At 41.3% G+C, this 27,711-nt stretch overlaps 1 protein-coding gene across 2 annotated transcripts in view; it reads right to left on the bottom strand.

Moving 5' to 3' along the window:
* Window positions 1–6,798: 6,798 nt before the first annotated feature.
* The window catches only part of LOC102304126 (ephrin-A5b), an 85,872-nt gene continuing 64,959 nt past the window's right edge, over window positions 6,799–27,711 (bottom strand). The window contains exons 2-5 of one of the 2 annotated variants that reach the window (XM_005921700.2): window positions 23,084–23,376; window positions 13,876–13,941; window positions 13,659–13,739; window positions 6,799–11,643 (exon numbers count right to left, since the gene is read on the bottom strand). In XM_005921700.2, the coding sequence (XP_005921762.1) occupies window positions 11,519–11,643; window positions 13,659–13,739; window positions 13,876–13,941; window positions 23,084–23,376 (565 nt within the window). In that variant the 3' untranslated portion in view covers window positions 6,799–11,518. The remainder of the gene's footprint in view (window positions 11,644–13,658; window positions 13,740–13,875; window positions 13,942–23,083; window positions 23,377–27,711) is intronic. The other variant, XM_005921701.2, reaches the window with a different exon arrangement.

Here is a 27,711-nt window from a genome sequence, read left to right as displayed (position 1 = left end):
AGGGATGAGAGACAGGAGGGGAACACACCTGGGAGAAATCACAGCTGACGAGACAGGGGAAACTAAACTGAGCACACTCACATACGACACAGACCTTTACAATAAAACAGGAAACTCAGACACAGGGAACCAGACAAGACGCTGAACTAAACAGACAGATTCACAACCAGACGGCGTGACACCATAGACAGACAGAGATACAGACGCAGACTCAGAGGCAGACCGAATATAACACGTAGAACTCAAACAATAATAATCATCATAATAATAATAAACTGGAAAATGATAATAATAAACTTAAATGCTGGGTCACCGACCCAGGACCATGACAGCTATGATGGAGCATCAGGGCGTCTTAATGCCAAATAGCTTAAAAGAATTCTCTATTTTCAATCAATTACGTTCAGTTATTCTATTCTTTAATGATCTCTCCTTATTGAACTCTCAGTCGCATCAATTCTGAGATGGGGGTCCTGGGTTTTAATCCACTGGCCAGCTCGGGCCCTTCCTTGTCTGGGCAAGTTCCCTCCCAAAGTCTAAAGATATGCAATCAGGTGTGAATGGGAGTGTAAATAGTTGTGTCTCTGTGTTCGCCCTGCAACAGGCTGGCGACCATTACAGGGTGCACCCCACCTGTGTTACAGCTGGGACAGGCTCCAGCCCCACCGCGACCCTGAACCAGCCAAGGAGACAAAAATGGATGCGGATGGCTTGATGAATATGAATGTGGAAGGAGGAGGAAGGAGAAAAGAGTCATTTTAATCAGCGTGATCCACTCAATCATTTACCCGACTTTCATTTTCATTATTAGATGAAGCTGGAATCCTACCAAATTTTACCTTTGATTTTTAAATCTAATTATTGAACTGTAACATAATGGGGACAAAATGCAGATGATGGAAAGAGGAGATGAAAATATACAGGAAAACAGCCTGAACACAAGTTTGCTGATTAATCTCACAGGTCCACAAGCAAACTTGTGTCCAGGCTGTTTTCATGCATATGTTTAGGTGATTTTTTCAGAGGAAACCATGTTGAGGTTTAGTTTTTAACTGTTCATAGATTACACCTTTCAATTTGGTGTTTGATGTATGTTTTAATGACTAAATGTGTTGACGTTTCAACAAGAAATCCAGTTACTATACAATCAGACTCTCTGCAGCCTTTAAAAACTCATTTTAAACAACATCTTGTCCTGTTTTAGAATCATTTCAGCCTAATTCCCACAGAAATATTCAAATCATCCCTAAGACAGCAGCTGAGATGACACATTCTTCCATCAGTATGACCACATCGTGTGACAGCCTAAAAATGATTGATCATTGATTGGTGTGTTATGCATCTAAAGCTTATAGATTTATTTTTTATTTTAACAGTGATTGCCACCACACACTAAACGTTTCACTGCAGGGGAACTCGCTGACAGCCTGACAGCTGCTTTACTGTCCACAGAGTTAGTCAGAAAGATAACACATGTGTAGATTTCACATTAGTGACAGACAGGCTCATGTCAAATATAACAACAAACCAGTATTTTTTTTTTTTAAAAACATGAACTACTGCAAATTATTGCACTTTGGCATTTGCTTTGACAGCAACTAAATGAATGAATCAATCAGCTGGTTCAGCATTTACATTGATAGCAAAGGGAGTTTCACTGCCTCAAAATCAAATCTACCAGTGAGCAGTAAGGCATCCTCACATCTGACACTGAGCTTAAGTTAGCTCTCTTTCTGGGAAAGAAAACCCAGAGTTTCTCTTATTCCAGGGCTAACAAATTGAAAGTTTTTACTTAATCTGCTTTCTGGAGGACAGTAAAATGCCCCACATTTCCACATAGGATCTCCTGCAACACCAAATGCACACAGCACAAGAGAGCCTGAGTAACAGAGAACAGCCAGAGTTTGATTGTTTTAAAAGGTATCAACAAGTATAAGGAAGGCAAAGCATGGAAAAGAAAAGGATAAAACACAAATTATGTAAAGCACTGTCTAAAACATTATGTGAACCACAAATATTAAGGAGCATTGTCCAAATAGTTTTGGACTATCCGGAAAACGAGAGCTCCCACTGCAGCCGCTATTTCAGTCTCCACTTTATCTCCAGTGCTCAAAGACTAAATAAAAACTAGCAGACTCCACTTCCTGAGGCTGATATTGTCTCAAGGTAGCGGGTATCATCACAGCTGAGTTAATGAAAGTGACATTCCTTCCACCTCCTGCTAAGGCATCTGATGTGTGAGGTGCGCTGCAGATAGAGAAGCTGACAGAAAACAGCTTCTAGGCCTTTACTGGTTTAAAGAAATGGGCTTCCCATTCAACCAACCTCTTCCCATCCTCCCTGACTCTCTCAGGTGGCTTAATCCAGGATTACACACAGATGATCAACTGTGAGCTCATGCTCAGCACTGAAATCTCCCCCCATTGTGACAGTTTAAAAACTGCTAAAATGCTAAAACAAGGCTGTTAATTACAAAAAAAATGGGGGGGTGCATTGGAAATACAGTGAGTTGTAAAGAAATCATCCCTCACAATAATTAGCAGCTTAAGTTGATCTATGGAACAGCAGAGCAGATAAAGTGAATCTGTCTGTAGGTAATCCCGTCACTGTGAACATGTTCTTGGATTTATCCTCTGTAATCATACAATAAGAGTTAGAATATAAGCAGAATCCTAGAATGGTTACTCCTGATGGCATGTTTATGTCCTGACACCGTATTCATAACGGCTTACTTATAATCGCAGTTCATAAGCACACAGCAGACAGAACAGGAAGTGTGAGTGTCTCACAGATATATTTCACTCATACCCAAAACAAAGATAACAAGAGTCTGGATATCAGTGGGAAGTCCAGTTCAAGACATTCCCACAATCTGGCGTTTGTCAGTAAGGAAATGCGAAGGCCACAGGAGACAGCCAAAATACTGCAAAGCGATTATGGCTAAAGCAATGCCAGTCTCAGCCTGTCTGTAAAGGTGTGGATCATCGTTTGAATAACAATGAGCAGCAAAAATCTGCAAATCTGAAGAGGTCTGCCAATCAGTGGTTGGATGAGTTGCCAAAACAACAGGAGGGAAGATCTCAAAAAGGTCAAACACGTAATGTCTGAAGTGCAGGTGCACCAGCCAAAAACATTCAAAAGATGTGAAATGTCAGAGTGAATATCTTTGTTAGTTTTTCTGCCATTTTAGACTCACTGGGAAGTGCTTATGACGATCTGTCTCATTAAATGTGCACATTAAAAATATATACCTGCTTGTGGTCATTTACCTCTGCCCGGTGATGGTTGTGTGTGGCTTTTTATATTAGATGGTTAATTGCAAACTGTCACGCTGTCAAAGGTGAATGCACTATCTTAATATATATTATAATAATATATATATAATTATATATATATAATATTCAACGTGGGGCAAAAAAGTATTTAGTCAGCCACCGATTGTGCAAGTTCCCCCACTTAAAATGATGACAGAGGTCAGTAATTTGCACCAGAGGTACACTTCAACTGTGAGAGACAGAATGTGAAAAAAAAAAATCCATGAATTCACATGGTAGGATTTGTAAAGAATTTATTCGTAAATCAGGGTGGAAAATAAGTATTTGGTCACCTCAAACAAGGAAAATCTCTGGCTCTCACAGACCTGTAACGTCTTCTGTAAGAAGCTTTTCTGTCCCCCACTCGTTACCTGTATGAATGGCACCTGTTTGAACTCATCATCTGTATAAAAGACACCTGTCCACAGCCTCAAACAGTCAGACTCCAAACTCCGCCATGGCCAAGACCAAAGAGCTTTCGAAGGACACCAGGAAAAGTATTGTAGACCTGCACCAGACTGGGAAGAGTGAATCTACAATAGGCAAGCAGCTTGGTGTGAAAAAATCAACTGTGGGAGCAATCATCAGAAAATGGAAGACATACAAGACCACTGATAATCTCCCTCGATCTGGGGCTCCACGCAAGATCTCATCCCGTGGGGTCAAAATGATCATGAGAACGGTGAGCAAAGATCCCAGAACCACACGGGGGGACCTGGTGAATGACCTGCAGAGAGCTGGGACCAAAGTAACAAAGGTCACCATCAGTAACACACTACAACGGCAGGGAATCAAATCCCGCAGTGCCAGACGTGTTCCGCTGCTGAAGCCAGTGCATGTCCAGGCCCGTCTGAAGTTTGCCAGAGAGCACATGGATGATACAGCAGAGGATTGGGAGAATGTCATGTGGTCAGATGAAACCAAAGTAGAACTTTTTGGTATAAACTCAACTCGTCGTGTTTGGAGGAAGAAGAATACTGAGTTGCATCCCAAGAACACCATACCTACTGTGAAGCATGGGGGTGGAAACATCATGCTATGGGGCTGTTTTTCTGCCAAGGGGACAGGACGACTGATCCGTGTTAAGGACAGAATGAATGGGGCCATGTATCGTGAGATTTTGAGCCAAAACCTCCTTCCATCAGTGAGAACTTTGAAGATGAAACGAGGCTGGGTCTTCCAACATGACAATGATCCAAAACACACCGCCCGGGCAACAAAGGAGTGGCTCCGTAAGAAGCATTTGAAAGTCCTGGAGTGGCCTAGCCAGTCTCCAGACCTCAACCCCATAGAAAATCTGTGGCGGGAGTTGAAAGTCCGTGTTGCTCGGCGACAGCCCCAAAACATCACTGCTCTCGAGAAGATCTGCATGGAGGAATGGGCCAAAATACCAGCTACTGTGTGTGCAAACCTGGTAAAGACCTATAGTAAACGTTTGACCTCTGTTATTGCCAACAAAGGTTATGTTACAAAGTATTGAGTTGTATTTTTGTTATTGACCAAATACTTATTTTCCACCCTGATTTACAATAAATTCTTTACAAATCCTACCATGTGGATTCATGGATTTTTTTTTTCACATTCTGTCTCTCACAGTTGAAGTGTACCTCTGGTGCAAATTACTGACCTCTGTCATCATTTTAGGTGGGGGAACTTGCACAATCGGTGGCTGACTAAATACTTTTTTGCCCCACTGTATATACATATATTTTATAGGCAACTTTCAGATAGTTTTTAGCTTGACTAACTGCACACCGCTGCCTCTTCTGCATTATAAATGTCTCTCAGAACTTCTTATCTTTAGAAATTTAGTCTTGCACTTCCTTAAACTGCTCCTTGTCCATGTGAAGCAGTGTTAAACATTAGGCCTGGGTGCCAGAATCAGCCTGGCAAAGACCCCAATCTGACCCACTGAAAGGCTTTGGTGTAGTATGAATTGCAGTGGAGGAGGTCTATCAATAGGAAAAGCTGTAAAACCTAGGAAAATAGAGTCCTTCACCTTTTCCAAGGTAATGTAATGGATAGTAGTAGAACAATCTGAAGACAGAAAAATTCTTGTTTTTCTCTGCGTACTGTAGAAATACCTACTAAAACATTTGTCTAGCCACTGAGCTACCAGAATTTTTATCTGTAGTTTTACACATTTGTCATGTAGAAAAACTGAGACGTACTGTTGAAATTGCACTCACAGATTAAATGTGTAGTGAAATGCATTTACACTGATAGCAAAGGGAGTTTCACTGGTATGGCCCACTTAAGGTTAAAGAAGGTTGTACAAGTTTCTGCTCCAAGATTCAATTCAATTATATTTATATAGCACCGAATCACAACAGCAGTTGCCTCAAGGTGCTTTATATCGTAAAGGTAAAACCCTAGAATAATGAAACCCCAACAATCAAACCAACCCCCTTTGAGCAAGCACTTGACAACAGTAGGAAGGAAAAACTCCCTTTTAACAGGAAGAAACCTCTGGCAGAACCAGGTTCAGGGAGGGGCGGCCGCAACCAGTTGGGGGTGAGGGGAGGAAGACAGAGACTAATAATAACTAATAATTAAGATCTGAGTCATCATTGGTGACAACCTCAACCCTAGGCCTAACTTTTACCCAAGTCTAGGAAATACTCAGTCTAGGGTGACTTCAACAAATGCTTTCATGATGAGTTTATTGGTTAAATCTCTAGCTTCAGGCCATACTGAATAAAACACAATGTTTTATAAATTCTGGTCATTATTAGAGTTTGAAGGATTGTCCAGGGTGTGCTCTTGGGCTAACAACCCAATCACAGTCCGAGCCGCCCCTCGCTCTTCACATCTGGTTTCAAAACACCAAGTGAAGGTGAAAACACTTCATAACAGGATTTACGAACAAGTGGCTGACATCACAGAAGCTACAGCCATCTTTTATATGCAATCTATGTTGGTAATCAAGATACTCTGTCCTTTAGGTATATTTACGCATTTCCCATGAAATAAATGTTAAGATTTATTTCAGACACCTTGCCTACATTGTCTCTCCAGGTTATTTAAATTTGGCAAAAACCTTGATCTAGATTATATGAAATGAGCCAGTTAAAGGTTGCAAACTCACCACAGGTACAAAAAGAGGGTAAGAAGGACAGAAATTGAGAAATTAAGTCAGACAGCAGGAGAGGCAGAGCGGAGTGAGGAGCAAAAGAGCGTGTGAGACGGAGTTTTCTTGGCAGAGCTCCCCAAAGCGCTGCACATTCCCTGCAAGATTAATTGAAGCTGTTTCTGTTTTGTGCTTTTTCAGACTGAATTACCTCCAGATTATGGAGAAACAGCTGTTCATCCACTTCCCCCGGACTCGGCCTGTGTGATTATGCACCGAGCGACAACCAAGACAAACATCCAGTGCTTGCTCGCGCTACCGCGACGAAGCTTTCACGCCTTTTTGATGTTCTTTCTGTTTCACAAGCTGTCACTCATTTCCATAACGATTAATAAAACAAATCAGACACGATAATTACAACGACAAAGAAATATTTATTAAATCTTTTTTGTTTTAGTTAGTCATAGCTGCTCCAACACGTGTATTTACAAAGAAATTGCTTTTTTTTGTAGTTTTGTAGAAAAATCTAGTGAAGGACTGAGCAGGAAACAGACATTAGAATAGTTTAGATGAGTACAGGAGAGGATGGGACTTGTATAGGCACAAGGTACAGTTACTACAATGTTTTAAAGAAATGTGCAGTTTGGTGGCACATCCACGTCTACTTGGGGGAGGGGAAAACACAGTTGTGGCTAACAAAAAGCTTCCCACTGCTAGATGGACCAACAGAAGAAAAAAAGCACATCTGTATTTCAGATACAGAGGATGGGAAACAGATGCTGCAAACAGAAACAGTGGTGTTAGCTTGAAGCTACATTATAACAAAATCAGGTTAGAGCATGTTACCCGCCCTCCTCGCAGCACAGTTTGCTCAAAAACACACGAAACATCAGCATTTGAGTGGGACTGTCTTCTTCTGCCACTAACACATTGAGCTTTTACACTGATTATTGTTGTTACATGTCAGAAACAGCTGGAGGTGTAGATAAGCAAACGGAAATAAAGAACATCCTGGACCTTTAAAGACACTTTGGATGCAACAATTTAAAACAAAAAACAAAAACAAGAGTGGTTTAAGAAAACAAAAGGAAACACAAATTCTTCGAGCTCTTGGACATCCATTTGTACTCTTGTCAGGCCATTTGAGTCATGATTGTAACCGTACTGCATGTTCGATATGTGCCACATTTGCACAAACATATTTTACAGATAGTGGGTGCAATGATGATCCTTGTTTGTTTTTCTTGCTTCATATAAAAGACATATAAAATGAAAGTTTGCATTTTTTTGTATCAAACATTTTTCTTCCCAAAGAACGTTAATATGTCAGGTAAATCGCCCTTTAAAAGAGGTGTGGGACGAGAAAAAAGAAGTATCTAACACTGTGTGTTATAACACGTTAACTGTTGGATACACAGTATCCACAAAACAAACAGATTGTTTCGGGGGGGGTTTCTCAACATGGTGTGGCAGGAGGCGATAATTTCAATGATAGTGGACTTTTAATGTTGGCCAGGCTTTAAAAAACAGGACTGATGTTCATGGAGAGGCAAGTGGCCAAGCTGTGACCAAGGAGGAAAATGTTATTTAAATCTTACTAAGCTCTTGAAGAAAATGACAGAAAAGAAATCTGTTAACTAATTCAGACGCGCAGCGTACTTGTTGTGCCGCTATATTAATAACCTTTCACCTCAAACTATTAATTTCCTGAATCTCCTGAAAATAATGCTTTTATACTCTATTCTTGTCTGTCTCAAGTTCTTAGCTTAGTTTTTAATAAGACCTAATATGCTTTTTCTTCATTTCTGTCATGCATATAAACTATTACAATGTTGGGTGCTCATGTTAAGCATGGCTAAAGATTCAAATAATGACATAAGTATGTACAAGTAATCCACGTGAGGCCAAAGCTCAGGCTTCAGATTGCTCTAAACACTGTTTCAGATGAGTTTTTCCTCTTTTGGTTCTGTATGATATCATAGAGGGTGGATAACCCTAATATGGTTGTCTTAGCACAGAAGTCGTGCACAGAAGTAATTATAAATTAAATAAGTTATAATTTAAAGGGACACTCCACCAGTTTTAAACATCAGCTTCAGTTTACCAGCCATTCTGAAAGAGTGGTCCTTGTATCTGCCAGGAACAGAGGATCAAATTGAAAACTCAAAGCTATTAATTTTTTTTGGTCTTGTCTTCGGTATTTAAGGGAGCAACTTATAAACTATGCAACAAGTTACACACTGTTGTTTTTCTTCTATATGCCACAGGTGTCCTGCACTATAATGGAGTGTTAGGGCCAGATTTAACTACTTACACTACTTATGCTTGTAGACTGAAATCATTACCCCAGTCGCCCAACTTTTTCAACATATTAGTGATACACATATTTATAACAGAACTAAAACAAAAGTCCCAAAAGTATATGTTTGAAAACCTCCAGAGGTATCTCTTTCTGGTTATTTAATAAAAACTTTATGCAAGAAGTATTTTCTTTCTACAAACACCACCTAGCAAGCAAGTGACATCTTATTACGTGCTCGTGACATGGCATACCTGCCTCAGATGAATCTGATGTTAGCTAACTGCATGCATTCTTTAACTGGCTGTTGTAATTTGAAAAAATAGTTGCTGCTCAAAAGAAGGTTTGCAAAGAATTTCTGCCAAGTTTTTTAAATGTATATTTTTGACGCCTTTTGAGGATAACATAGTTGAGTTCCATTATATTCAAGATAAATCTGGGCAGTCTATCTCTAAGCCAGGGCAACTCAAGTGGGGGGGACCAGTGAAACTACATTATATGTGTAAAATTATTGAAAAGGTTTTTGTTAATTAATAGAAAATGTCTTTTTTTTCCTTTTACTGTGGACTGGACAAAAAATGAAAATTTTAAAGTAGTTTGTGGAAAACAGGAACTTTTCTGTCATTTATATTTTGTCTATTGTTGTATGTTATAGTGTGAGTGTGTGTGTGTATGTGGGAGAGGGGGGGGGGTCTTTATCAATAGAAAAAGCTGTAAAACATGTAAAAATACACTTAACCTTCCATTTAGTTTCCTTTGCCACGGGCCAGAATGGGCCAGGGGCCCACCCCTGATCTAGATGTATATTTAGCACAGGAGCCAGTCAAATAAAATATTTGCATCTCTTTTATTTGCATCTTTGAACCTAAAAAATATGCTACGTAATTACTATCTTTTCTTACCAAAGCTTCAGTTTCTTTCCCTAACTTGGTTTATTTTAACCCAAAGTGGCCCTAACACTCCCGTGCTTCCAGCAAGCAGGCAGTACAGGTGTTGTTCTTTAGCAGTGACATTAGCAAGGCTGTGTTATTTGGCGCTGAGTGAATGTGACAGTAGGATCCGTTTACCACATGTTCCTGCCACATGAGGAGAAAATAGAAGAGCATTATTGATCTCAGCAGGGGCACTACAGTTCTTCACATCTTGCCCTCTTCGTCTCTTTCCCCCCTTCTCTCAGGTCAGTTTCAGTTTGCCCAAAGAGAACAGGACACCACCTCGTGTTTATTCCATCTCCCCTGGTGGTCGATTTTTTCATTCCAGAAATAACTGGTACGAGGGTGCCCCCGGTGTATTTTCTGTACAGACGCCACTTTACACGACATCAAAGAGGGTAAATGAATCACAGTCCCGACCATCCTACGCACACTTCTTCCACCTGCTTTGTAATTCGCCCACCATCTCACTGAAACTTTTTTCGCCACATAAAATTTCTACTTTATTTTAGGGAAGAGAATTCTCCCTGATTTAGAAACAAAGAAAAAATGGACCTCATGTTAGGCATGGACACATCCCTGAACTTTGTAGGAACTTTGCCTTCTATTTACAATAGTTTGTGTTATGACAGTGATTCACAAAAACAATAGTGTAACAGTAAAACTACATTTGTGACATTCATTTAATGACATTTCAAACACAAATATTCTACGATTTCTACACCCTGATAGCACATCAGACTTTTTTTTTCCCTCTTCTTCCCGGACTTTGTTAAAAACAATTAAAAACCATCATCAGCGAGCAGTCCAAACAGATACGTAAAACTGTGTGGTTGTTTTTTTTGTTTTTTTGTTTAATGGTATCAAATAAACTGTGGGTAATATAAACTAACTTAACGGGTAAGGGTGTTTGTTTTTTATTGCCTTTCTACTGTACTTACAGACTGAACCAGAACAGAAAAAAGCACAAGGACTTCACAATAAATAGGAAAATACATTTCGCCAGGCAAAAAACCGTATCGTTGTCTACGCGCCATTCAAATATTTTACTGTACACCCGTGTTGGCTGCTACAATTGAGTTATGTGAATTATTAAAAAATAAAACAAACACATACATTAATCAACCATTAAAATTGCCTCCTATCCAAACACTAAAAGATGAGTGCTTCTTTAACTTTTTCCTTTTTTTAAATCTCTCATAAAGGGTCCTCCACAGTCTGAGACAATGCATCCTTTTTAACCTGAGAGAGAGGTTAATCCATCAAAGGCCCGCCCCGTACCTCCACGCCTGTACCAACAGTCTCCAACAAATAGCATCTTTCTTTGTTTTCCTTTTTGCCGATGTGCCGCTCCAGGATCTTCTTCCACGTTGAAGTGAGATTTAATCATGTTACATGTTGGAGGTTATGTAATGTAAAAAACAAAACAAAAAACAGAGTTCATCTGTAAACTTCAGAGGGGTCCTGCTGTGCTTCTTTGCCATTCGCGTTAAAAAGTGTACTGATTGTGTAGACATTGTGTCCTGTGTGTTTATATGTTTAAAAGCATGTTTCTGTGCTTGTTTTAAATGCAAAAAAAAGGTGTAATATCTGCATACTTTAAATGGTAGAGAGGCGAATAGGTAAAAGACGCTTTCACCTTGGGGCGCCACGACCATCGGCACTCGCCAGAAAGTCAAAAATCAAACTAGTTGGCATTTTACAAAGTCAAAAAACATCAAAGGCTTCAGCACCGAAGTCCCTTCCTCTCTCTTTGTAACGAGAGATTGTCAGTGATTTGTTTTAATTTTTTTTATTTATTTCATTTTTTCTTTTAAAAGTGCTCCTTGAGGGGAGAGGTTGCAGGGTAGAGCGGCCTGTGCTCCAGTTAGGACAGTCCATCCCTGATTTCTACATCTCGCTGCTATAAAGACAAGATGACAGCCAGGAGTATGAGGGTGGAGCTGAGCAGGAGAACTGAAGTCTGGCACCGTCCAGCGGAGTTCACATCCCTTCTTGCTGGCTCTGGTGACTCGTGACTGACGCCATCTAAGAGCAAACAGATGAAAATGCACACTTAACAGGGAAAGCTGAAATTGTGTGATGATTTTGAGTAGAAGGCTCCCTCATGCAAAATTTTGATTGTGTATTTTAACCTCCTAAGACCTGCACTCTTCCACGGCATGCATTTTTCATTTCTCTTTGATATTTGGGCATATTGGGAACCAATGAATATAAAAACAAAGAATTACCAGATTTTTTTTTACCTTTTGTTTCTAAGAAAAATGAGAGCCACATATGAGGATATTCGTTTAAAATTTCAATAGAACAGTAGCAGTATAATGTCCTCGTAAGTGGATATCAGGTAGACCTTCCTTGTAGAGCAAAATTGAGTATTTTGGTCTAAATAACCCAAAATGGGATGTCCACATATGTGGACGCCAGGTCCTAGGAGGTTAATACAGTTTCATTTATATATGGCCCAGCCACCTCAAAGCACTTTATATTGTAAGGCAGAGACCCTACAATAGCACATAAAACATCAACAATCAAACAAGCCCCTTTAAGCAAGTGCTTGGTGACAGTGGGAAGGACAAACTCCCTTTTAACAGGAAGAGCCCTCCAGTAGAACCACACTCAGGGAGGGGGGCCTGCAGCGACTGGTTGGAAGGTGTATTTGACCCACTAATGAATCGTTAGCAGACCAGCCGTGTGTGGTTAAATTGCTGTCCTGCAGAAGTTACGTTTCTATTTATGAAGAATTTTCTGAATTTCTGTTTTATATCTATGAGGTTCTGGTTGGACTGAATATAGTTTTCTGGTTAATACAAATTTCTGTGTTTGCAGACAACAAATTGCGATTATTGCTAATTTTAATCTCCAACAGATTGCCTGTAACTTGACCCAATTCAACCACAAATTGGTAGCAGATTGAGTCTGTCTTTTAAAGTCAATGAGATTGCGAGTTCATTGCTAATGGTGGCAATAATTTTGGCCATGGTCTCCAACCACTGTTTTCCCTTTTGTGACAGAAATATCTTAAAAGGCAACAAATGATTCAGAAAGAGCTTTACAAATGTTTTATATAGAGATGGAGCCCAAGAAAGTCCCACCAGCAACAGAGAAGGAAAAAGTTATGGTTTTCGACTGCCTTTTTTTTAGTTTAGAGGCCTCCTTGTCATGTCTAACTGCTATCAAAAGTCAACTGATAAATGCCTAAAAGCTGCAGTTTGGTGGGATGCACTAGAAACACGTTGAAGAACAAAGAACTGAGCTTTTCTAAACTGATGAACAAAACAACGAGCCTTGCATGTGACAAAAGTGGATCCCAGGCATAAGACAAGCGGCACTAAAAGATTAAATTAAGCTTAAAGCAAATTTTGACAATATTTAACCTGTATGCAGTGAGTAATGTTGCTATATTTACAAATGCCTTAACTAACTAGCCTGCTAACACACAGCTAACTAAGCTTTTTATTGCCTTATTCGAAATGCTGGGTGCTAAAACAATGTCCTGTCATAGAAGATGGCTAAAAACATCAGATTTTACTAGTTCCTTGTTATGGGTGCAATTTTAGAGTTACGCCTTGCACCTAATACCTTAACTCTATTCAAAGCTCCATCTAAAAAAGCTATCCATTTGCCCTATGTCCAAGTTTTTTTCTTTCATGTCTATGTCACCTGATACTGCAGCCACCAAAGACTCCAGGAAGTCACGACACCTAGTCAAGACACGACACCTACATTTAACTGAATTAAAAGGAGCCGCCATTTTTTTCTGCTAATCATAGCTAACCTACTTCATCCTCCAGCTTTGTATTTAAGTGACACACTGGGAAATAGTGATGCAAATCCAAATCTCGGTATATCACGATTACCTGAATGCCAGTCTATCAACTAAATTTTTGTCGATCATTTTATTGACTAACGTCATCCAAACCTCTGACTCGATGGTTAATCTGTCCATCACCACGTGTTCAGAATAATCTTTATCTATCCCACATGATTCCGTCACCATCACACACTGACAAACATCATGAACTGTACAGTATATTCCCACCAACCTCCAGGTTCTAGGGAGTTGTGACTATTATCATCAAAATTGACTCCTTCTTCCACGGTCCCAGAGTTTTTCACACAATTGTCTAAGAGAAACAAAGAGGAGAGAGGAGATGTGTAGATTAGACGAGTTGAACGTCACACGCGCGCAGTCCAATCACACGCTGGCACACATAAAGAATGGAAAACCAGGCAAAGCAGACACAACAATCTGGGACTCACTCTGAGGCCTGACGAAGACTTTGAGTCGAAGGCAGCTCCTTCTTCCTCTGTCGTCAGAGATGGAGGCTGTGGACACATCACACGGAGTTAAGAAACAAAGGCACTTCAAACATGCCAGCTTCAGTTTCAGATATCGAAATACCTTCCTTGATCTAATCTACTGCTGCGTGATCAGGGGAAATGTCATTCTGAATTAAAATGTCAGTTAAAATGTCACTATTATTACCACACTTGAACTTCTTAATTTGACAAAAGATACCTTTATACTTTGCAATAAAACAGCTTTGAGAGCACGACTATCAGCGCTGCACCCTATCAGGCTTCATTCTAACACGCAACCCAAACACCAGCCACTCAGATGTGCCGGTGCTAAAGAGAGCTTTGCAGTTTACAGACATGTGTCTGGAAGTTGGGGGCAGAGTCAAAACTATTTGAAACAACTGGCAATGTGGGCTATACTTGTTCACGTTTGCGCTGTTGTTGAGTCTTTAACTCGCCACCTGCAGCATAGAAGATAAAAGTCAAAACACAAAGAGCTTTGTAGTGCTGTGAAACCAAGCATGAAAAATAAAAAATCTCCAGCCATTGTTTGTGCTTCTCATCCATGTCTTTGATGGTTTATCTTTGTGCATTCCCCTTTCTGTTTAGCAACCAATCTGCACATGACCTATGTGCAGTTTCGTCGCTGTCGTCTCCCTAGCCTCTATAATGGTTACAATCCCCATAATTATTGTTTCTGTATAACCAATGTGCTACACAGACAGACACCTATATCAGGCCACACATCCAAATTAAGTAATTGCATTTAACAGTAGACAACTCCAACTTGAATATAGCATGCTTTAAAATGTTTTGGTGGTGTCTTTAGCTAAAGCCTTTGTGGAAACTGGCCAAGCATGACATGCATATTTTTAATAATGATTCTAAAAGGGATCCAACGATGGTAAATGGGTGCTTTTAGAAGCAATCATACCTCTTGTATCCCTCTTCCACCAAAGTATCATTGCCCAATTTAGAAATGGCTCAAAAAACCTTCACCATAGATAAAAGACTGTGGCACTTGCAAATCCAGCACCAGCATTGCAACGCAAAAACTGCTGGGTCCAAATTTAGACCTACTGACATTAGTGGCAACGGAAAGGACTACCTGGATTGGCAGATGCAGCACACAAAGACATACTGTACAACTTAAGCTTGTAATGCTGCACAATAATGGGTTCTCAAAGCTAGAAAGGTTCTGCACCAACAAAGCAACTGCACTGCAGGAAAAGAGTTCTTTGTTACCTGAATCTGTGGAACCAAATCTAACCATCCTATTGCAAAATTATAGGGACTGGAGTTCTTTAAACCACTGAGATGGGTAACGATGGATGTGTGATGTGATGGAAACTGTTTACTTTGCTCTTAGTATCGAACTGTATTTAGCTGACATCGAATGTCTGGTCATAACTGTGATCACCCTTTAAAAAAAACTGGATACTTCTTGTATTGCTGTTTGTGTTTAATATTCAAGGAGTTTGGCTTTAAAAAAGGACGTTTTACCAGTTTTGAAGCTTTGATATTTTCAGCCTAGTCATATCAGCGAGATACTTTATTTGTAGTCGGACCTTCTGCATTTGCATTCTTCAATAACTCCGAATCACCCAAGTCCCAGATGAAGTTGCTCAAACTGCCTAATTATCTGATAATGAACCCTATTGTAGGGAAAATTATTAACAGGTAACCGTGGTGTTTGCAGTATTCCTGATGTATTACCTAAAAAAACCAGACCATTTCTATGACATGCTCCACAGCCATGACCAGTGGAGGCACAGAGAGCTCTCTAGCCAGCAGAAAGGTAAAAAAAAATTGCATAGCTACATTACAAGATTGCTTTTCTGTTCCAAATCCACTCGACGTTATCTATTCGCATTCACTTTGCGGCCTCTTAGCTCTCTAAATCTACCTTCATTCATAAACATCAGCGGAGCAGTAGAAACGAACAATCTGACAAGGTCGATTGTTTCTCCATCAGAGGTATTCCACTCTTATCTCCCTTTAAATTCGGTCTGAAGAGCTTTATCTCGGTGTCTGAACTTCCCTCTCATCCTGATGTAAAAGCATTTCTGCTCTATATTTTATGTCAATGTCACCCTCGTATTTCCAAGTCTAATTTGGCCAGGGGCAGTCATTTCTGCAGATGTGTGGCACGCTGTTATGCTCACCTTCGAAATCTCATTTCCTTTGGTTCCTGATTGTGAAAGACAAAGATTAGAATTTGTGTGTGTGCCTGCGTGTGTTTCTGGGGTTGGGCATGTTTGCTGTGATTGTTTTCCCGAGCTAACAAAACTAATTAGTTTTCAAGTAGTACCGGGGTCCGAGCAGCTAATAGAGCGCTGAGGGTGTCACCAGCTGTGACGAATGGTTTGCACTTTTCTCAATAATATATTTTGCTTTTCTTTGTCTTGCCTTCTTATCTTAGTCCCACAATATTTTTTCCTCTCTTTCTCTAGCTTCGCCTCACATGTCTTGATACAGCGACCTCTGCCATTTCCTGCTGCCTGTCAAGTGTCTCAAACTGCTCTTGACCTGACCGTTCAAACACACACACACCCTAGATGACTTGATAAGCATGCATGTGCGCATGTATGTATGTTGTGGTTCCTGTATGTACATCTGTGCAAAGAGGTCTCCACAATTTGTCCACGGACACTTGGCTACCCTGTCACGCAGACCCTCCATGTGCTAGATTCTAGCCCAGCGGTAAATTCCTGATAAAAGTAAACCATGTCGGTATTTCCAGTTGCAGATGACCCGGGGCGTCATATTTCAAAAAGGCATTTTATCAGATGCTGCGCGGCTGTGAGAGGAGATAAAAATCATCTTTAAACTTTACCATGAGAGAAATATTGGAAGTGAAGCAGCAGAGGGAGGAAATGAATGACAGAAACGTTGTCAATCACGCTGCTTCTGTCTGCGTCCGCGGGTATCGAGTAACTTACCTCACAGCCCAACGGTGGCTGGAACAGAACTTGAGTGAACTGAACTCGACTGGCCAGACTGACTCTTTATGTCGCTCATGCTCCTTATGTCTAGCTTTCCTTGGCTTTTGTTATCTCACTCTAACTTTGCTCAATGGCTATAAAAAGTTTATTTCTGCATACTTGCACGGAACGTCTGAAAGGACACAGACAAAAACAATTGTCCCAACTTTCCATCCGAGACATTCTTTTAATCTTATCGGATTCGAGCTGCAACTAAGATAAGAATCATTTTAGCCTTTAAAATAACTTCTTGATTATTTTTCCATTAAATTATTACTTCTTTTTTTTTACAAAACATTTGAAAAAAGTTGAAATGAAAACCTAAAAGTTATACGTATACTGTACTGCCAATGACTTAATAAAGTACTGAAACACAATTTAAACCCACTTGATCTGCAGACACTGCAGTCATCCTGTGACAAACAAGCAGTTTTTATAACTTTCATCAAAAACCTGTAAATTTCAGCCCATCCTCCCACCCATGCCCCTTTTTTAAAAGAGTGTTCTCTGGTGATTGTGATGCAACAGGCTTAGGCAATAGTTGGGCCTTAGTGACACAGACCTAGAGACTGCTCAGTGACCCACTCTCAACCTCCAGTCACTAGTGGAAAATATTGGCAAGTGATTACAGGAAGCTCCCACTTGTCGCTATGTAATCAGTTGCAAACAGTGTGTGGCAAAGTAAAAACTGTGCCTTCTTAAACAAACACATTTTAAGAGGCGTGCCTTTTACTGTGAAGCCAAACAGTCTCCGCTTCTGGTTTGTATCACATTTTTTACAGTTTGACTACCACTCACTGAATAGTTGGTTTGTTGGTTTGCGAGTTTTTGCAGACGAGTTGGCGTCTTCAATGTAAACCACAGGCAACCGTCGCAATCTGCTATTAACCGAAGCAAATCCCAAGAAGATTTTCGGTACCTCTTTGAGACCAATTTGAGCAAGCAGCAGGAAGCAAGCTACAGCAATATCTAACCAACCAAGTGTGGAATACACAATGTTCATGAAACTCAAGCTAAACAACAGAACTGGTCCGTTAGTGAAGCCTTAGCCCAGATTATACTTCATGGACATGGACAGCTGAAGACCCGAGTAATCATTCCTGTTATATCTCCTTGACCTCCGATTGTGTGGTTGTGTGGATGAAAAAACAGTCAGGCATGGGTACTGTCAGATGACAAAATTTACATCACTGGAACCCGAGCAGAACCCAACGGACTCGCAGACGCGGAAAGTATAATTCCAGCGTGTTCACAGACGCTCACTGAACCTGAAAAATGGGATTTAGTACCTAAACCTACCCGTGAACAAAAGCAAAAAAGGTGAAAAATGCAAAACACAAAGTTTACAAGTGGTTTCCTTACTGACACACTTGTGATTTACTCCACTGTCATCCTTCAACCTTGTGGACTTTGTAGCTTTTAGAGGAGGACTGTTATCTCTCAGCATCCAGTATTGCTGCAGGCTGTGCCTTAATGCACAGCCAAAGAAAACCCTCTGTGACAGCAGAGGTATGTGATAGAAATACAGTAACTGACACCCTGGGTTGAGACAGGCTTGGAAATAATTTCTCATCAATTTAAAATTTGTAAACCTCATTGCTACTCTTTGCTATTAAAACTATTCAGTTGAAAGTGAAAGTTTCCTACTTTCCATGTGAGCACCAGCCAGATCAGTCAGACAATCAGCAGTGGGCATACACAAAAAGGAAGTGGAAGGGAAAAAAAGAATAGCCTCCGGAGGGATAAAACAAAGCTGCTCTTATTTACCTTTGGCAGGTGACCATGGTGTACGCCTCAAAATGCACTCTGTGGTGTCATATATCAGTAGATCCTGTTATGCATTGTTTTTTTTTGTGTCCTTTAGATAACTTGTTATTCCTTTGATCTCTTTTTTTCTAATGTACAGTTGCAAAACTGTTTAAGAATCTTTTCTTTTCTTTTATTTCTTACTCCCTGGCATTAGGTCACAATGTTACTCTCTCATCGCATTCTCTCACCCTCCTCCTCTCCTGCCTTGCCACCATCGCTTCACAGATTCCACCACACACATGCAATTACCCGACCGTCTCTGCTCCTTTCTCTTGTGTCTACCACTGAGGTCACAGTCTGGGTTTTCTTTCCTCAAGCAACACAGCCGTGCTTCCCCATGACTGTAACTCCAGCTCTGCCTGCAACTCTAGACCCCAGCTATAGTCAGGTCATCTGACGACGAGACAACGGTAAACCTCCCGGTCACGCGCTTAGACACGCTTTGCACATTCAGTCATGTACTGTGTGGACTGAATCAATGCAATCGCATAGTCCAAACCTGCAGCACATATTCCATATCTCTAAACAGACTGGGATGGCGTGTAAGGCTGGGCTTCAGTGTGACTCTGAGGTGAATTAAACAAATCCTGAAATAAATACTCTGGGAAGACATGTTTTTCTTGTGGTTTATCTTGGGGAACAAAGCCCTTTGTTTTTGCGTTAGCAGCGAGGAGCTAAAGGAGAACTGTTGGGGTCCTGTGCTGCCGAGGTTCACGTCATTATCAATGTAGATCTGCGCTGGCTGTACGGAGCGGGACTCGGGCGTTTGAAGCAGGAGGGCTTTACAGGGAGACAGTCATCTCTCTCACGCGGGGAGAGCCAGACTCTCAACTGTCTCCTCTGAAAATTGGATTTCTATCCCCTGAGATTAGGATCAGGCTTCCCTTGCTCCACTGTGGCTCTATTAGAAAAACATGCCGCCCTCTGAGGCCAGGAGAAGCTTGCAGCAAAAACCTCGTCATCATACTGGTGACCTTTGACCTTCTAGGACTAGCCATAGTACTGATCTCACACCAGGATGGCTTTCCCCTAAGAGTCTGTCTGTCTGTCTGCCTGAAGGGTTGGTCCACATGCAGCTGCAGGTGTCATCCATTTGACATGCACCCCCCCTTTGCCAAGCCTAAGGCAAGTGACAATCACTGCAGAGGAGGACAAAGGAGTATCTGTCTTCACTGAGACGAGCAGGCATGAACACTCCTCTCAATATGTCATTTACATGCCCACACAACAGCTTCTCAAACCACATGTATAACACTGGTATTAACTATCAACTATTGTTAGGCTTTGCCGGTGCAGGATAATGTCAACATGCAATATGACACTGATATCAGCAGCTGATAAAACAGTGTTTAATGTAACACAGCCAGGATTTCGGAATCTGGAGAAGAAAACCCGGATCCATCTGGAAAAATATGGGTTTCTTGTATAAACAGAAATATTTTTTTTGTCATTGGTATAAATTTCAGGATTTCACGGCTCATTTGAAACTTAACAAACACAAACGATCGCTTAAAAACGTCAAATGTACATGTCTGTAGACATACCAAAAAAAAGATATTTGTTTACCGTGCTTAAAGTTTTGTTGGTGTGCTGGTTAAAGTCAAGCTAATGTTAACCATTACACTGTATAGAAACTTAAATCTCCTTTCTGCTAATATTTTTCTTTTTCTTTGTGGTAAATACAAACACAAAAATACTTTTGTCCATCAATAGTTGCACAAACATTTAGTTACAGAGAAAAGCACTTTATTAAACAGACTGCACCCTACTTCCCCAGCACTCAACAGGAAATATTACTGGTCTCTAAGCATTTAGATGCTAAAGGGAGAGGTAAGTAACCATGCTTGGTGGAGACCAAAATAAGAGCAACAATTCACATTTACCCACTTGCACACATTCATCCAGTGCTTCCTTTATGCTAAGGTGCCCTGTCTAACATTCACACGCACACTCTGGTTGATGCACTCAAGGCTCAGTATCTCGCCCAAGGATCCTGCAAAACATAGACTGGAAGTGTCAGGGATTAATCCACCGACCTTTCAACCTGTAGGTGACCCGCTCTACCACCTGAGCCACAACTGCTCCAAAAAAAGAGAATGATTATTAGAAAAACATAAAGAGTTAATGGAAAGAGTTAATTCAATTCAATTTTCAATTCAATTTTATTTATATAGCGCCAAATCACAACAAAAGTCGCCTCAAGGCGCTTCATAGATACAGAGAAAAACCCAACAATCATATGACCCCTTATGAGCAAGCACTTTGGTGACAGTGGGAAGGAAAAACTCCCTTTTAACAGGAAGAAACCTCCGGCAGAACCAGGCTCAGGGAGGGGCGGAAGGGAGGAAGACAGGATAAAAGACATGCTGTGGAAGTTAAAAGCTCACTTTGGAGGCAATGGTATTTTGAAGCTTCCAGCACAGCCAAGGGTCTTCCAGGACAAGGCTTCCCTTTCAGTCTCACTGGTTAATATATATGAATACATATAAGTTAAAATGATGAAAAGCTAAATCATTGTCAAGTGATGGCGTGTATTTTTTTCCTTAGCTCTATGCATCGCCGAGCCAAAGCCTGCTCAAATCTGATGGGAATAAAGGAGGACTATTAAACACAACCAGAGAAGTTCCAGTACCAAAAATCTTGTCGCTTGCCTAATGCTTCTGTGTACTCACACGCAAATATCTCCTGACATTGATTCTTTCCACATCATCTGAGACTTGCCATTCATCATCACTAAACTTGACAGTCCATCCATCCACCCACCAGATTTCAAATAATGAAATATTTAAAGAGATGGACACAAAATAAACATACAGCTGCAATTCATTATACACGGTCTGAGATTTACATGTTTCCATGTTGCAGAAGTACCTCTGCAACCAGCATTTTCCCTGACTACAGACACATGAGATGTTCTGCCTGTAGGGCATTGGTATTCTCCTGGAGGTGTCTGTCATTTGTCATTTAATCCTGTGGTCAGACCCTGTGTTCTCAGAGGAAAAAGAAAAGAAACAAGTATCTGATTGATGAGTCATGAATCTGAGTCAGCAAGATAAAGTCCATATGGCTTTGTGCAGTTTCGGGCATATGGACTGTCTCTCTGCCTTTCTTCTCTCTCTTTCGATGATCAATCATCATCAATCTGCAGAAAACCTTGGCTTCTGTCAGTTCAGTGCCAACTCAACAAATGCAGCAGAATTAAGCAATCTATAACTTTTCTTATCCACATCTGAGGAACTGCAACAACATCAACAATTCTTTGGCAGCACTATCAATACAACGCAATCTCCCTAAACAATAAAGAGAATGGAGTCAAACAGACTAGCCAATTGACACAGAGATCCAACAGAAACATCCAGTGACGGGTAATATATCACAATACAAAATACTGCAATGAAAATACAGAATGAGATCCGGTAGAACTCGCAGGACGGCAGTCTTGATGATATTAAGATCCCAGATGCTAGCACGGGGAAACATCCATGGAAGGAAAGGAATGTTCAAAGTTAGTACCTTCGAAAATCTCTGGTGTCACCTTTGATCTGGCTGTGTCGTTAAAGTTTCCGAAATATTTTCTTACAATAAAAGTGGAAATTATTGTTTGACGGGTTAAATCAGTGACCTCAGTCTGGAGGCAAGGCTGCCAAGCTGCACTAGCACTGTGGGGGAAGTATGGGAAATAAGCTTTCTACATATTCTCTATTATCTTATTATCTTTGTTGTGATGCCAAAGCAGTCTTTCCACTGACTCTTCCACTCCTTATTAATGTCAGTACCAGTGAGGGTCTTTCCCGACCACAAGTGTCAGCTAAATACCTCAAATCTACCATCGAGCGCTCTGTGTCTCATTTAGTCCATGTCTTCTGGCCCTGCAGGGCACTGACTTCACTTATGAAAACATGACTTCCCAGCTGCTTGTTTTCCCCGAGTCTTCTCACGAGGAGGAGAAAACTGAGCTCAGCCAGTCAGCAACAAACGGCACCTCGAGCGAGACCTCAACAGTAGAGATACTTTGTTCCCTCTGGCTTGTGTTTTGGTTTGGCCCTGGTTCCAAGGACTTGCAAAACAATATTTGAACACTGATGTCTTTTTTGCGAAATTCCAAGATAACTTTCATACTGGTCTACAGATGTGTTTCATACTTGGAGCTTCTTATCGTGGTGACGTGTGCACATAGTATACCTGTACCACTGAGTTAGCAGCAATACCAAAATAATAACTTCTTGGTTTGTAGAAAATTACTGAAATTAAGAGCTTTGAATTTCTATAATGTGGACTAATTTGATGCATAAAAAATGAGAAGAAAAAAAAAGAAATCGGATCAAGCATTTAATTCTAACTGCAATGCTAGCAATATCCAAAAGGCAGATACTCACAGATATAATAATACTCTCTGCCAGGGCGAAACTCAAAGCCTAAGGAGAAGGGCGTAAAGAGCTGGAATTTCTCTGAGAACTTGAGCGGTCCGTTTGGCGACAGAGGCCTGTTGCACTCCCAACGCTTGAAGCCCTTGGAGTTGTGGTCGCAAGAGCTGTAGCCGTCGTAGTTCACCATGTAGAGGACGTAGCGCTCTGCTCGATCATCAGCAACTGGGCCGATGTAGTGCGGACAGTAGATGTCAAGGTAGTCATTGATGCAGACGTCGATGTGGTAGTCACCCCGGTAGAATCTGGAAGGAACAGAAGAAACATAACCGCCATGAGTATACTTATGAGTGTTAAAAGACAGACATAGCTGCAGGGTCTGAAAAGCGAAGCCAGTACGGAAGGGCTTTGAAACCTGCATTCTTGTTAATGGGCACCTTGGGGCAATACAGCTGGTGGGTGGTGGTGGGGGGAAATAAGGCTTCCTGTCCTATAGAAATCCATGGGAAAAAGACCCTCAGCCTCAACCTCTCAACACTTTCCTGATGAGTTAATGGGCTCAGTCACTCATTTTGGGTCATGAATAAAGTCCATTCTGTACATTTTGGTCATTCTAAGAGCGAGAAAGAAGGACTGTCCACGATATGCACACTGGCTATCGACTTGTGGTTGAAAAGTCATTACTCAGTAAGTATGCGGTTTCACAATCAGATCCAACACTCCCTTGACATGTTTCAAAACACCAAGATGACTATAGTGAAAACATCTAGTTTCTTCATACTAGGATTTTACTAATCAGTTGGTGACATTACTGTAACTGCTGTCTGCGGTTTAATGTGGGAGCCTTTATTCAGGCAGGTAAAGCGTCAGTTTTATTTTTTCACCTGCAACAATATTTATAAACCCCACTGGGATTTTTACCAGGCCCAAACCTTCAAGGTTAAGTCCCTGATTCCATAATAAAGAAAAAAAACCAACTGTGCAAATGTTATCTGAGGAATATTTTAGTGTCAAATCCTGAACCACATTTGGCATACATGACTGAAAAAAAAGCAAGACTTTTTGGAATATTTGTCTTTATAATCAAGAGTGAGGGCAGGTTTTATGTTGCTGCAATAATGCCACCATACTTGGTTTATTATTGGCTGTAATGATTGTTCTGCACATTTACATGAAGAGATGATTCCCCTGGCAACATCATACAAAGTGTGACTACTGGTCTTGACCTTTCAAATCATGTATTTGCCTAATGAAGATACACTGAGCATGCATGCTCTCTGCAGCTGCCTGGTTTGTGCTGTTCTTCACATTTAACATTCAGATCCCCTGAAGCAGTGCTTTGCTAAAGGGTACACCAGGAGCAGCTGTTTAAGTGTGCAGGAAGTTATTTATTGATTTGTTTGGGGAGTCTCTACCCATCATGTTCACCGATGATGCGTTTCCCTAAAGAGTTGTGAATACAGCAATACCTGATGACAAGTGGTGAAAAGTTGGGCAACTCAACAAGGCCACAGCTGAAGAAAAAGTGCTCAGGCTGGACCGTCAAAAAGATGCACACAGGCTCTGGTTTTGTTTACATGATCTCATCATGTCAGCCTTAATCATCCCCAGCATCTTGTGAGATTCAACTGAGTTCGTCCGCAAGGCACCCGCCTGAGCAGAAAGCTCTCCTGACACATGCTAGTCACTCCTAAGCCATATATCAATGTTAGTACTCAGCAGCAATGACTTATGCTGGAGCTGAAATTAAAGTCCCCTAGCATTACAGGACTAATCCCCCTGGTTAGCATGTGCCTTTTGCAGCGCTAAGAGGATCCCTGCGTAGAATACGATTTTCATTAGCTCCAATATGACAGCATGATGTAGGAGCCCCTTGTGGAATCTGTGAGTCTGAGAAAACGAGGCCTGTTCTCAAGCCTCGCCTTGAAACAGCCCCTTGTGTTTACTGTACACCGAGTGGACACAAGAAGTGGGGAAAAAGTATAATAGCAACATATGCCAGGTATTCATTCCTGAGGAGAGCGATTGGAAACATATATTCCCATAGGCGCCGTATAAGGTTGCATTTCTGAGGCTTTTAGCGGAGACAGATTAGGCTTGGACAGCCGGCTGGATGTGTCTCTATAGCTGCTAATGGCCCGCGGTTCAGTATCACTGACATACTGCGGATGTCTTCAATACTCCACCTCTGTTCATTGACACAGCGAGGACCGTCAGGGGAGATGGGGCCAGAGACCGTGCTGGAGCATGCGGCAGGCTGATGATCCGATATGGGTGAACTCGCCAGAGCACCGTAGGGGGTTTTCTATCCTGACTTTTCACAGGCCCTCACTGGCCACAGATCACATATTATGCCCGTCTCTGCTCCTCACCGAGGGAATGGGAAAACCAATCAGCTGATCTGCGGCCAGGTGAGACAGACAAGGAGGGTTTTAGATGCAGCTGTTGCTACTGACACGTACATGAGCAGCATAAAGAGACGTGTGTGCTCGCCGTGGCCTGCCGGGGGTATCAGGTTGTCGTTACAGATTGTAAATGTGCTGCAGGATTAGTGGCCAGCCCACTGGGTTTGCAAGGGCCACAAATGAGTGGATGTGTGTGTATGCATGATAGCGGGGTGTGTGGGTGTCTTGTGGCACCGTCGGCCATATTCTAATCTTTTTCTCTCTCTAATTATAGTCTGGTCAAATGTGAAACCAAAGCCTTGTTTTCTCTCCCAGTTTTTTCCCCCTCGAGCACCAGCTGAGCGCTTTGGCAGTCTCAGCATGGCCTCCCCGCGCCTTAGTTTCAGACTCGCTTGCTGATATTATGACTACCAGGGGTCAGCCGGCTCCACAGTATCATGTCCTCAGCCAGAAGCACAGTGGGATAGACTGCTTTGTCCTGTGTCTTTACAAAGCTGTAAACTATAGCTGTGCCCCTGTAAGTGTCAGAGGCTGTCAATCAAACACGACCCCAGAGTAACAGCTAAGATTAGTCAGGATTAAAAAGAGTTTCTAACTAATTCCTTTGTGAAAGAAAAGAGGAGAAAGTTTGTGAAAGTGACAGTGACCCTACTCGGGCTTGAGTATTTGTTTCCAGATACATCCGGATCATGTCTGAAGAGGGGCCAGAGTTTACTTCAAGCATCAGCAAGCGTGGTAAAATTAGTCTCCAGTGACTGATTTGCTTTCACTTCACTTCTTCAGTGCTTAAGTGCAGGGGAATCAAAACAATAAGTTCACTCAGGATGTTAGATTCCACTCTTTTTTAAAGATTTTTAAACAGCATTTAGAATAAACTGGAGCTACTTTATCCAAGTGAAACTGTTCTTGGATATAAACTGTAAGACTTTATGCAAGAATAAGTTTCTCTTGAAATTTGAAAGTTTAAACACTGCATACATCATCTCCTCTTTATTGGAGTGGAAGCACAACTATTACTTCTGATGGCTGCATCCAGCAGGATAAGGTGCCACGTAACAAAGCTCATATCATCTCAAACCAGTTTGCTGAACACAACAATGAGTTCACTGTCCTCAAATGGCCTCCACAGTCACCAAATCCCCGTCCAATAGAGCACCTGTGGGATGTGGTGGAACAGGAGATTCTCATTATGGATGTGCAGCTGACAAATCTGCAGCCACCGTGTGACGCTGTCATGTGAGTTAGGAGCAGAACCTCTGAGGAATCTTTCCAGCACCTTGTTGAAGCTTTGCCATGAAAACTTAAGGCAAAAAGGGGTCCAACACAGTACTAGCAAGGTGTAACTAATGAAGTGTCCCATGGGTGTATGTAGTCCAGAAAATGTCTTGATTTCTCTTCAATAATCAATCAAGAAATGTTCTTTTTCACTTCAATAATCCAGTTGAACATAAATCTGGCACACGGTGATAAATTTTTACATTTAGATGTTGTAAGAAGCTGCTCACACGGCTTTCTTGCTAAACTTTTTCAGGCAAGAAATTCAGTTGAAATTTCTGCAACAAACCACAGTGTTACAGTGACACAACACTTGGGCTGTAAATCACAGTCCGACAGCACTGTGTGACATTATGTGAGCCAAACAATGTGACAATAAGAAAATGTGCTTCAGTCATCAGGGCAGCTACAACGACAGAGAAGAGCCACCCTCGAGACAATGCTGCACTTTAAATGCTGGGTGTAAAACTATGCTGGAGTTCACATGCCGCTCGCTGGAACGGCTGTCTGAATCCTGCCCAAAGCTTCCAGCCATAAAAGATCAATACAGGCAATTTATTATAGGGTGCTTCTCAAATGATCTGGAAAGTTTGCAATAAATAAACTAGAAAGATATTGCATGGAATAGGGATTAGGGAGGGTGGGGTGTCAAAACATTCCTCAGACACCTGGGTCAGGGAGAGGATTTGTTGCGGCACCTTTATCTCTCTCAGTTTTGGCTTTTATTCACAGCCCATGATCGATCAACAGCTGTTGGTGAAACCATTCACGATTTAATCTTGACATATTTCTTTTTGGCAAGAAATGTTCTCTAAGCAGAGAGAGGGTGCCCTCTGAAACAGCGTGCACCCCTGCCTGCCTGTAAATGTAGTTTGAATGACCGGTTTCTTACTCATGTCTTGGATGCGCTTCTCTCTGCTGCTCGTTTACGGTCAGACTGTGAAACACAGGATTGGATTC

The sequence above is a fragment of the Haplochromis burtoni genome, unplaced genomic scaffold, assembly GCF_018398535.1.
Source record: "Haplochromis burtoni strain Fernald_Lab_line unplaced genomic scaffold, NCSU_Asbu1 Contig_51, whole genome shotgun sequence".
In the NCBI taxonomy this organism is placed as follows: Eukaryota; Metazoa; Chordata; class Actinopteri; order Cichliformes; family Cichlidae; genus Haplochromis; species Haplochromis burtoni.
This window is presented reverse-complemented; position numbering and strand designations above follow the sequence as displayed.